The sequence below is a fragment of the Vipera berus genome (genome assembly GCF_964194415.1).
Source record: "Vipera berus genome assembly, chromosome: 3".
Lineage (NCBI taxonomy): Eukaryota > Metazoa > Chordata > Lepidosauria > Squamata > Viperidae > Vipera > Vipera berus.
Genome location: NC_138204.1, coordinates 194,937,365 through 194,949,740, shown reverse-complemented (window position 1 = coordinate 194,949,740; position 12,376 = coordinate 194,937,365). Strand labels below are relative to the sequence as shown.

The 12,376-nt window shown below is 37.0% G+C and overlaps 1 protein-coding gene across 22 annotated transcripts in view; it reads right to left on the bottom strand.

Annotated features, from left to right (window-relative positions):
• RIMS2 (regulating synaptic membrane exocytosis 2) overlaps positions 1-12,376 on the bottom strand; it is a gene marked incomplete at both ends in the record, with an annotated part of 289,996 nt that overhangs the window by 40,708 nt on the left and 236,912 nt on the right. For 4 of the 22 annotated variants that reach the window (XM_081324264.1, XM_081324268.1, XM_081324253.1 and 1 more), the window contains one exon: positions 8,896-8,996. The exons of 17 other annotated variants lie outside the window; for them this stretch is intronic. In XM_081324264.1, coding sequence (XP_081180390.1) covers positions 8,896-8,996 — 101 coding nt within the window. Of the gene's footprint in view, positions 1-8,895; positions 9,041-12,376 lie in introns of all 22 variants that reach the window. One more of the 22 variants, XM_081324270.1, reaches the window with a different exon arrangement.

Below are 12,376 nucleotides of genomic sequence, written 5' to 3'. Positions count from 1 at the left end.
GTTATTATATTAACTAAGTAAAAACATTATTACATTTATCAATAAATTTTTAACTTATACCTATCTTAATTACTTTTACATTTGATCTTTATAGACAATCAATGTCCCGTTATTAGTTTTTCCCCAATTTTTAGTTTCCTATCAATATTCAAATTTAACATTTGATATTTATAATTTCCAGGCTTTAGGTAACCAAAGTTTCCCTTATCTCAATTCATAACAGAATCTAATATTCAAAATACACATCTTATCTATATATATATTAACTGGGTTAATCAATAAATCAAGCATATTCATATTTTTTTTCCTTTTGGGTCTAATTTTTAAATATTAACAAATAGAACCCTTATTTTCAACTAATTTCCAAATACTTTAAATTTAATGACCAAAATTCCCCTTATCTCAACTTCTCCTTTTAACCCTCTAATTAGTGATATGAAATCCCCTCTAATAAATCAAAACCCCAATTTTCTTCAACCTTATTCTGGCTTTCCTCCTTTACCAACTAGTCTTCTATGTCAGTACTTTTAAATCTTCAATTAGATCTCCCTCTATTATTATATAAATTATTTGAAATAAGAGAGACCATTTAGTTGCCATTTTAATGGAAGGGCTAGCCCATTTGTGTTTATTAGATCGTCTCCCTAGTATTCCAATTTCTCATGATTGTCCTGATACGTTTATCTTCCATTCAATCTCTTCTTCTTTCTCCTCAAATTTCTTCTGATTTATATAGAATGTCTTTTCCATTTTCAGTGTTGTCACTCCCTTTTCTGGATTTTCCATTAACTGTATTTGTTGGTCAACTGAGTCCTCTGTCTTAGCATTTGATTGTTCCACTTCTTCTGTTATCTTCTGCATTGTTAGTTCTTTGGTTGTAGTCAAAATTTGGGTTTGTATATCTAAGCTGGCATCTTGTTCTTTTATGTTGCATCTTATTTTGTCACAAGCTGAAAGAATGGTTTCATGTATTGCTTTCAACATGGAAAGGATCTTTTCCTTGTCTTCATCCATATTCTCTTAATAGTGTGTTAAGTTGAAGATTTTAAAATCAGATGTTAAAAATAATTTTATAACTAGGTATGGGACCTCTATTTCACGTATTATAGGTGGTCTTTATAGCAGAAGTCGCTTGTCAAGTAAGATTTTATAGTCTAAGGTATTTCATCATCTCATGTAATAACCAATGTTCCTCAGATAAAGAAATAGGAAAGCAAGTCCCCAAATATAGCTCTGAAAGTCAGTAAAGGTTTACATTCATAGTTCAAGCAAGCCAGTTATGCCACGCAAAAATTCTCTTTACAGCTGAGTTTCTCACAGGTGATATCTATGTAGATCAAAAGAGTTTTATCTGAAGTCTGGGCTACAAGCCAAGTCTCTTTTATGCAATAACAAGTTGTAATACCAAACTTCACCACAAGATATCACTGATGCCATTTAAAGTTTTTTAAGTCCAAAATTTTTATAATCCTTTTTCCAGTTTTATTTCTTTTTTGTAGATAAAAACAAAGATACTTTGGGCAGCTTTTACAGGAAAAGAAAATACTTAAGATCTTAAAGAGAAGATCAGATCTCACCCTGTTTCATCTGCGTTGCTTTAGAAGTGCTTCATGGTAAGTTTGACTTTGGCTGTCTGTAGCTTAGTGACGAGCCATATTGCTATGGTCGGTATTTCCTCTGTTGGTTTGGAGGGCTATCCCAGATCAAGAGAAAGGGCTGCTGCCCTCCTGCAATCAAGTGGGGGTCCCCTCCTTGCTCATCGCCCCTACAGGGCGACTTTCAATCTTTTCCAGGGTCCCTCAGCGGAACGAAATCGAACGTGGAAGATGGAGCTCGTCTTCCAGTGTCTGCGGCAGCCGTGATGGCAAACCGGAAGTCCTTATCAGATTTTCTAACACAAATATTTTTTACAAAACTAAAATGACATTCAATAAAATGCACATTAATACCACTTTATTGTAATGTAATTGATCCAGAGAATGAGAAGTAAATTGAGATGCTGAATGTCTATGGAGATTCTCAATCATCCAGGTCATGGTTGTCCCAAGGGTGCTTTTTTAAAAAGGCAACTAGACGTTCTTGGTTTTTTTCTTGAAAATGTTTAACTTCTCATCCAAGAAGCTCTTCAGTTCAACTTCTTCAGAACTTAAGAAGCTTCTTAGATAAGCTTCTAAGGGATTAAGATGCTGAATAAAGATCATAAAGCACGAATGTGCTTTAGTTTAATTTCTTCCCATATAGCTACTGTACAGTTGTCTGAAGAGAAGCTTTAAGTGAATGCCAGTTTTGTAATCCCTTTTTCCCTTGGTCGATAACTTCTATATCTGTAGTTTTCCCAAAACTAATTTTGATCAGCCAGTTCAGCCTAAAATTCTGCTTATAACAATTTTAGGATATTAGCTGATTCCATTTATAACAAGTGGAAATTTTCTGCTTTTCATTTTATGAAACAATAATTTCCAATGTTCATAGAAATGAAATAGAAGAAAAAACTTTACAAAATAGAACAAAATTTCTAATATCCTTTTATAGAAACTGTAATGACCAATTATCAAATAACACTTATATGAAATCTTCCATGCCTTAAATCACAATCTGTGCCTGTTAAAGAGCTTTTAGAATGTATGAATTACTCAGCTGTACTCCAATTCATGGCTGAAATCTGATTAGGAATTGGACAATAGATGACTCAGAAATTCCAAGGCTGGAAACTAAAAAACACATCTTGGAAGAAGGTAAAGGTAAGTTATTTTTGCATTATTGCCAAGAAATCTATATTCAGCATTTCTATGCAGATGAGGGCTGCAACTGACTATCTTTTCTGAAAGGGCAATTTTATTCATTAAATTTGTTGTGTGAGTAGAAATGCAAAGAACCATAACCTTCACAAATCAGTGGGAGTTTGCAGACAGATTTGGCGATTTTTACAGTAGAAACCTATTTTGTACTATTTTTTAGCTCAAAAAACCTATTTTTTGCTTAGAATTATTTATTGGAATGTAGAATATAAAATAATAGGGTTAGAAGAGACATTGGAGTTCCTCCAGTACAATCCCCTGCCCATGGCAGGAGATCCTGTACCATTCTGGACAAATGAATGTCCAGTCACAAACAATGATGGCATACCCACAACTTCCAGAGGCAAGCCATTCCACTGATTAATTGTTCATTATTTATGTATTACACTTATATGTTACCCATCTTGCTGCAGGTGAGTCTAGATGGCTTCCCATCAGTTTACATGTAATATAAAACATTTAAAAAATAATAAGAGATCTTAAATTTAAAAGTCAGTTAAAATACAGTAATATTGACCTAGATGGAGAGGAAGGAAGCAAAGTGGGGAGAAGGTGGGGTGTTATTTTTAGACACCTCCAAAATTCACACATTGGGGCCTGAGGCTAGTTGGCACAGCCATGTTTCAATCCTTCTTGGAAGGCCAATAGGGTAGATCTTACCTCAGGAGACATGATGTTCCAGAGGGCAAGAGCCATGGCAGAAAAGGCTCTTCTTCTGGACCCTGCCAGCTGAAATTCATTGACCAATAGGGCCCACAGCATAACCCTTCTGCTGGCGAGGATAGGCTAGTCCCATTATGGCGAGCCAGTTCCTCAGATAGCCTAGAGCAGACATGTCAAACACAAGGCCCGGGGGCCGCATCCGGCCCGCGAAGTGGTTTCATGTGGCCCGCGAAGCCATCCTGGAAACAGTGAGGGAACGGCCCCCACTGCCTTGGCCCTGGCCCAGAGACCCTCCTCCTGCCAGAAACCCTCAGATCTGTCCCACTCCTGCCCAGGCCCTCATAGGCACCCTTGATGCGAATGATGTAGAGCTGGCCATGCCCACCCAGTAGGCCATATGCACTCTAGCCACGCCCACCCAGTAGGCCATGCCCACCCTGGCCATACCCACCTGGCCCCCTGAGGGCAACCGCAATGCTGATGCAGCCCTCAATGAAATTGAGTTTGACACCCCTGGCCTAGAGCCTAGACCCACAGATACTTTGAATTGGACCTGGAAGCCTACTGGCAACCAATACAGCTCATAGAACAGCAGTGTAACATGGGCCATCCATCCTAGGAGCCTCAAGAACTGCCTATACAGCTGTGTTTTGCACCAACAGAAGCTTCTGGATTCTCTTCAAGAGTAGCTCCATATAAAGCATATTGCAGTAGTCCAAATGTGAGATGACCAGGGCTTGAGTGATTGAGTGCATGGACTCCCAATCCAGAAGAGGGTGCAGCTGGGGGACAACACAAAGTTGCACAAAAGCTTTCCTAGCCATGACTGCTACGTGTCCATCAAAGAGGAGTTGTGAATCCAGGAGAACCTCCAAATTGTGCACCAAATCTATCTGGGATAGTGCAACCCCATCCGGAACTGAATGTGCTCCACACACCCAAAGCCACTCAGTCTTACCAGGGTTCAGCCAAAGTCTGTTGTCCCCCATGCAGACCCCTACCACCCTGTAGACATTGTGAGAGGGCAACAACAGCATCACTTGGGTCATCCGGGATGGAGATGTAAACTTGAATATAATAAGCTTACTGATGGAACCTCATGCCAGGATGAGGATTGATCTTGCCCAGTGACTTGATGTGCATGTTAAAAAGGAGTGGAGGGGGTATGAAGTCCTGCAGTCCTCCTCCTCCACAAAGGAGTGGGCAGGGACTGGAATTCTCATTCTCTATCAACACTGACTGTGACCAAAAAAGGAGTCAAACTAGCACAAGACTGTACAATCCAACCCCACAATCCACAAGCAGCCCCAAAGGATTCCATAGTTAATATTATCAAAGGCTGCTGAGAAGTCAAGGAGAACAAGGATGGATCCATTATCCCATATCACTCTCGCTAGAGATCATCAAGTGCAACCAATGCTGTTTCTGTCCCATAACTGGGCATGAAACCTATCCCTTTCATCCAGGACCTTCTTAACCTACCATACAACTACTTTCTCTACCATCTTCCCTACAATGGAAAGGTGGGAGGCTGGATGGAAATTATCCAGGTAGATGGGAACAAGAAATGCTTTTTTGAGGAGGGGCAAACCAGGGCATCTTTAAAAAGTCCCAGAAACATCCTCTCTGGTAATGAAGAATTTGTCACTGCCTGAACCTGCCTGATTGTCACCATCCTTGACTTTCACCAACCAGGAAGGACAGAGATCTAATTGATAGGTGGTTGCACTGACAGCATCAAAGACCCTGTCCATTTCATCAGGTTCAATAGGTCAAATTATTCCATGATAACCAGATAAGATTTTTCCAGGCATCTCAAATGGATCTGCACCATGCATGGGTTCCAGCTGAGAATGAATCCAAGCAACCTTGTCCATTGAGTGTTTAAATTCCTCTGCATGGCCCTGGATATGAACATCTGAAACCTCCTGTCCCAGGAGGGTCTGGGTGATCCTGAACAGGGGCACTGGGCAGCACTTTGCAGACATAATACAAGTGAAATAATAGTGGTGTTTTGCTGCTCTTACTGCCACGAAGTAGGGCTTAATAGCAGCTCTAAGTCATGTCCAGTTGGATTCATCCCTTGTTTTCCTCTAGCAGCGCTCTAGATATCTCTTAGTTCTTTTAAGAACTGTAGCTCCTCCATGATATATCCCATTCTATTCTTTTACTTTCACATAAAAGTCAGCAGAATTGCTGTCTTAGTAATACACCAGCCACCAGATTTTCCTTTTGCTAAAATAAATGTAATCCTGAAATATTACTTTATATACAGTCTTCACTTCATGTACAAGTAAAGAACTTAACATCCTTCATGTTAATTCAATGGAATCATTAATTTTGATTCAGATATGCCTTCAAAATTTGACTAATTTAAATCAATTGATTTAATTTGTTAAATTAAATATCCACACACTTTTTTTTCAAATGTGTTCCTAAACAGCTTGGATATCTGACTTGCCTACAGAAGAAGCAACTTCAGGCCCAGCAAACAAGTACAGTGTAAACAACGTATCCTATAGGTTGGGATAATGATTCAGTCCATAAATGTCAGATCAGTAATGATTCATTCTATATATGTTTGATCAATACATCAGCTTCACATATATTCCATCATGGCATTTATAATGAACAAATGTCTGGCAGTGCCACAGGGTATAATAGAACTTGGAATCTCTGATAATCTCTGAGTGACATCTGGCCCATGGAGGTGGGAATGGAATAAAAAATATGTTGTGATGTCAGGATGTAAATATGAAAGGGATAGGATTTATGACATTATATTTTCATTTTTTCATTGTCATAGTGCATAGCAGCCATCTATGATAGGATCTTTCTCAAAGTGATAGAAGTGGAATTAGCTTCATCCATTGCAAAGAGTGAATTATTACTACTTTATTTTTTATGTAGAAAATGTGTGTATCTCAAAAAGATGTATAATTTGTTTGTGCTTACACTTATGTGAGTTGTGAGTTAAAACACTTTCATAATGTCTGAGGGTTAAGTTCTATAAGAGATATGCATGTGAGTGTGCACACAGCAGAATATCAGATATTATACTGAAGCTTGAAACTTTCATATATATGCAATGTAATTAGTTGATCAGCCAATGTTCAAATATTTAATCATCCAAGATATCCTACATAGCCAAATATAAAACTGGAATCCACACAAACTGCTTTTTCATTTTGATATTATTAATTGAATTTAGAAGACTTCAATAATCTTAATGCGACCACAACCTTAATGTAACAAAAAAAGCATTTTGTGGAAGTCCACTGGCCATCTTAAAAGAAGGCTAACACTGTCAGGCCCCAAATCAAGAATGACACTTGCCAATTCTTCCAAGGGGAGATTTTTATTGTTTCACACCTATGGACAAAATCTTGCCAGACTGAGAAGACTCTACTATCCGCATCTACAATATGTAAACTATTAGGGAGCGTCTCTCTTCACTCTCTTTCTCTCTCACATAATAACTGGGCCAAGTAGACTCTTACTCCTCTGGAATGCACCCCTTTCCTCCTGGGGATCCACTTCTTCAGTACATTCCATCAGAAAAACCACCATTTTCTAGTTATCAACTCCTCCCTCTGGCAACAGCACTATTATCCCCTGAAAAGGCTCTCTGAAGACTATTGACAATGTAATCCAAAGTAACCCACGGTGAAAACATATTGGAGGGTGTAATCTCAAAAACAAAACCACACCATATTATTGATGCTAGTAATCATACTTCATAAAATAATTGCATGTTTCATGACATGTAGTCCTTTAAGCAAACACCGTACATATAATGTCAGCTACAAATCATTTTTATCAATATTTCTAAGATTATAACGAATATAAGGAAAACATTTGCTCATAAACCACATGATGAACAGTCAAATAGCATACTAATTTACTAAGAGTGTATCAGTCTTTTTATCGAATTAGATGAATAAGCAAGACATAGCGTAACTTCGTTTGACTAATGTTTATTCAGGATTAGGTTTTGTATTCCAACAGCAAGGATAATACTATCAGCCTATCATTCTATACAGAATTCAATAAAAATTATCTGGAGGGTTGTACAGAGCTTTGGACTGAATTACAAAATGGTGCTGTAGAATGTAAGAGGCACAAATGTAGCAGCTGTTTGCAACTCCTTCAAGAAAGTATGCCTTTTCCTAGAATTGTGAGGCAGTTGCACAGGACAGTTATAGGCTTCCTGGGAAAAAATGTAGCTCTTCCAAAGAGCTAAGGAATTGAATTGAATTCCTCTGCATTTATTTTACTGGATGTCAAAGCAAATCCATATGCATCAGAGCAACCTCACATTTATGTGCCAGATAGTAATCATATACGCATATCCGTAATAGTATGGTCCAATATATAACATAGAGAACTGAATCTTGAAGCCCTCAATGTTAAATTACAAAAAGAAGGGTCTAAGATATTTTTACACACAAGGGTAAAGAATGGAGTATAGGGTTAACTTCAGATATTTATTTCATCATCATTTATGGGGCTACCAAAATCATGGCTGATTACTGCACATCACAAAATTAATCTGACATTTAATACTTTTAAAATGGACATTTGTTTAACATCCCTGGTAATTTCTAATCTTAGTAAACTAGTTCCTATTCAGATAGAATTACAATGAATTTGGCACAATTATTGATTTGAAAATGATCCAGAATCTTTTAGCCCTAGCTAAAAGGGACGCAGTGGCTCAGTGGGTTGGGACACTGAGCTTGTCGATCAGAAGGTCGGCAGTTTGGCGGATCAAATCCCGAGTGCTGCGTAACAGAGTGAGCGCCTGTTACTCGTCCCAGCTTCTGCCCACCTAGCAGTTCGAAAGCACGTAAAAATGCAAGTAGAAAAATAGGGACCACTCCGGTGGGAAGGTAACAGCGTTCCGTGCGCCTTTGGCGTCTAGTCATGCCGGCCACATGACCACGGAGACGTCCTCGGACAAGCGCTGGCTCTTCGGCTTTGAAACGGAGATGAGCACCGGCCCCTAGAGTTGGAAACGACTAGCACGCATGTGCGGGAGAACCTTTACCTTTACCTAATTTACTCCTATGGGAGTAAATAGTACTGCTATAGACTGTCTTGCCTTTTATACTTTTGCAGAGAGCACTTTTTGAGTGCATAGAAGGAAAATGATGTTTCTGTCAGACAACAAAACCATAGTGCTCCTGAGACCATCCTCTTAATACTCTTAAAAGCTTTGCCCTTCGTAAGGGCTTTTCTAGAAGCTTAGGTAAGAGAAAAAGTAGGAGCTGAAAAGAATTATTGTAGTCTAATTTATTTCCCAATAAACATGCATATCAACATTTCATTCTTAATTAAATATGCTACCCATGAAACAATGACTAGCATCTTACTGCCTCATCAAGTTAGACAATTACATATTTTGTTGTTTTTTAAAACAAAATGCCCTTGCCTTGGAATGATAATCTTGCTCCAGCCTGGAATCTGATCCTGCTACATGTTTGTACTTGTTCATATTCATTTGACGATTTCTCTCTTCAATATCCAGAGTACCTGTCAAGTTCAAAATAAAACCAGGTTCAGCATTCTTAAGCAAAACGGAGAACATTTAAGATTTATTCAAATATAACTTAAAAGTTAAATCTATGATTTTGTTTTGATGAGTAAAACAGCTTAATTGGCAAATATCAAAAGACCATTATGAATGTAGCTACTTTAATTTCAACCAGTAAGTTATAATGTTTTAATTTAAGGTTAAGATTGCACATAAATTATCAAACAGGTGGGGGGAAATCAATGCCTTTTTACAAAAAAACAACGCACTGAAAACAGAAAAGTTTGAAAGGAGTAACTTCTACTATTCATCTATATCCTTTTAAAATCATATAGCAATAACATAGGCCTGGCTAGCTTAACTGTAATATGAGCAGGTATTTCTATTATTTTAAATGCATTGGATTCTATTATTCATGCATTGGACAAGCTCTGAAGGGTAACAGCTGAAATGCTGGAAAATTTGGCTGGATTCTATGTGAGGTTTTTTTTTAATATTTGTAATTTTTTTATTTTAATTTTTTGTGCCCAGTATCTGAAAGGTTTGCCAGTTCCTGATTTGGAACATGCTAATATATTATGAATTATACATGTACTATTTGCAAATCTTGAAAAATAGGTTGACTTTAATTTTCTAGGACTACATCTTGAAAGAAGAAACCTCTAAGCAGAAAATTGTTTTTTTCCCCCTTCGGCAAATAAGTAATATTTGAGATCAAATGTCAGACAAAAGCAGATGAAAGATAACATTTTGAAGGAAATGCTAACAAAGGATGCCAACAAAATGGCTACTTAAGCCATATCATACAATGAGCTAGTAGTAGTCTAGACTAAAGAAACAACACTACAGAGTATTTGCTCTGACTTCTACTTCGTGGTAGCATAGAGAAAGAAAACCGCAACAGGCTTTGTGAACTGTATAAACAACATCAAAATTGCAATCTGTGAGAAGCAAGAGAGAACAAACAGATGAGGGTGTTTTTCTATTTCCTTTTTTTCTAAACCATTAAATAAATATAGGAAATGCTGAATTACACCCAGCATTCAGTAATTGTAATTAAGAGAACTACACATGTAATTTGCATATCAATCACAACTGAGCTCAGCACAATGTTTTAAAAAATATACGTGCATACATTAATAAACAGGACACAGAATGAGGTCAAAGTTTTCAGGTGTAATATTAACTTTTAGAGGTAAATTATATGATTGTAAGATATAAACTGATTTTTTTTTCCTCAGACTAAAATAAACATTGGAAAACGTCTTTCCTGACATTACAGACAGATAATTAAAACAGTGACATTATGGTTTTTAGAGATCACGGATGATTTACACAGTTCTTGCTCTAGCGAATTATTACCTTAGCTGCCTTTCTCTTTACCTTTTCTACTTATACAATACACTTTTAAAGGTATATTATATTCTATATTTGATCATAACAGATTTGTAAAAAGGCATTAGAATATTGGCAGTTTCAATTCTTCCTTTAATAACCCCCCATCTTTTCCTGGTTTAAAGAAACTTAATGAAGCCATTACTTCATTAAACTCTATCACTTTAATGGTGGATTAACTTTCTTGTGCATCATCACTCATTCAAACTCAGCAGTGCTTATAGAGCAATTATTTTATTTTAGAAGAGCAACGGTATCAAAACCAATGAGAGCATTTAATGGCACCTTGATTACTAATTTATTTATTATCACATAAACTTTTGAGGATCTCAGTGCATCAACTGATAACTTTCTTAATCTTTAGAAATGAATTATTAATGTTTTGTATAAATTGTTATTTGATTACCCTCCCCCCATGCCCCTTGGTGCATATCTTTAGGAACTTATTTACAGTGAATCATGTTTGCCATCTGAAATCCACTCCTCTAATCTAGGGAAATTATTTTGGCAGAGTTTGTTATACTTTTAATTACCCTAAAAATTGGCATCATCAGCAAATGGGGACACTATCTGTAGCTCCATATATTGTTGTTAGAATTTGTAGTATCTAAATGCTGTTAACTATAAACAAAACAAAACAAAACAGAATGAAATGTCCTGAATATTGGCTTATTAGAAACTGGCTAAATGAACACTGAGAAAGACAGTGCTTTGGAAGACTTAACAAAATGCTGAGTGAAAAGAATAGATTATTGGTTAAATACAACTGCCTAGCCAGCCGTGATATTGCAGTAATTAGTTGGGTAGCACATGTGGACAGACAAGAAAAGAAACAAATGAATCATCAAACAAATCAATCCAGAGTTTTCACGACAGGCACAAATAACCAGGCTTAAATTATCCTACTTTGGACACACCATGTGTATACTAGCTTTCTAGAGAAGGCTCTAATGCTGGGAATGGTAGCAAGAAAGAGAAGAATACAACCAGCAAAGAGGATGGACTCAGATGTGATGAATGCATCGTTGGAAGGTTAGGACAAATCCTCATGGAGAAAATCTACCTATGTGGCTGCTAGGAGTCAACACTGACATGAGAGCACATCATCAAGCAATTAATTCTTCACTATGTGTGTGGTGTTTTTTCCCCTCTCTCTCTCTTTCTGTGTATGTGTGTGTGTGCACGAGAGTGCATGTGGGTGTGTATAAGATCCCAACTATATTTCAGTAAGCTGGCTTCTTACCAGAATCCCATGTAGCACATGCATTTTTGAATCACATTCTGAATTTCTGTATGATGCAGGCAATATTAGATGAGATGTAAAATACAGGACATCAGCATACCTACCCTAATTCAGTTGTTCTGTTACTTAAATAAGAGGCACACCCATCCTAATAAAAAAAATCTCCACTTCAATGCTACATATTCCTGACAGGCCAAGTTACTGATATAGTGCCAAACTAATAGGAATTAATTCAAGTTAAAAAATATATACGGGTCAAATAAATCCTTTAATATCTATCAATTTCTCTTTGGATACAAGTAGATAATTTAAATTCATTTTATATAAATGCAAGTATGTTATCAGTCCTTAGGAAAATATTAAGGCCCATATTTATTTATTTATTCGACTAACCCACTTACCACTATAAATGAAGTAATTATTAATATTTATTAATTCTTATTTCTATGTTGCCACATTCCCTGTATTGGGAGATGGCTTTTCAAGGACATCACCAATGTGTCTTAGAATATCAACAACCTTAGATATGTGAAATTAACCACTCTAATGGCAAAAAGTGAAGACGAACTAAAAAGTCTCTTGATGAGGGTGAAAGAGGAGATTGCAAAAGTTGGCTTCAAACATTAAGAAAACTAAGATCATGGCATCGGTCCCATCACTTCCTGGTAAATAAAAGGAGAAGAAATGAAAGAAATGACAGATTTTATTTTCTTAGGCACCAAGATCACTGTAGACGGCAAC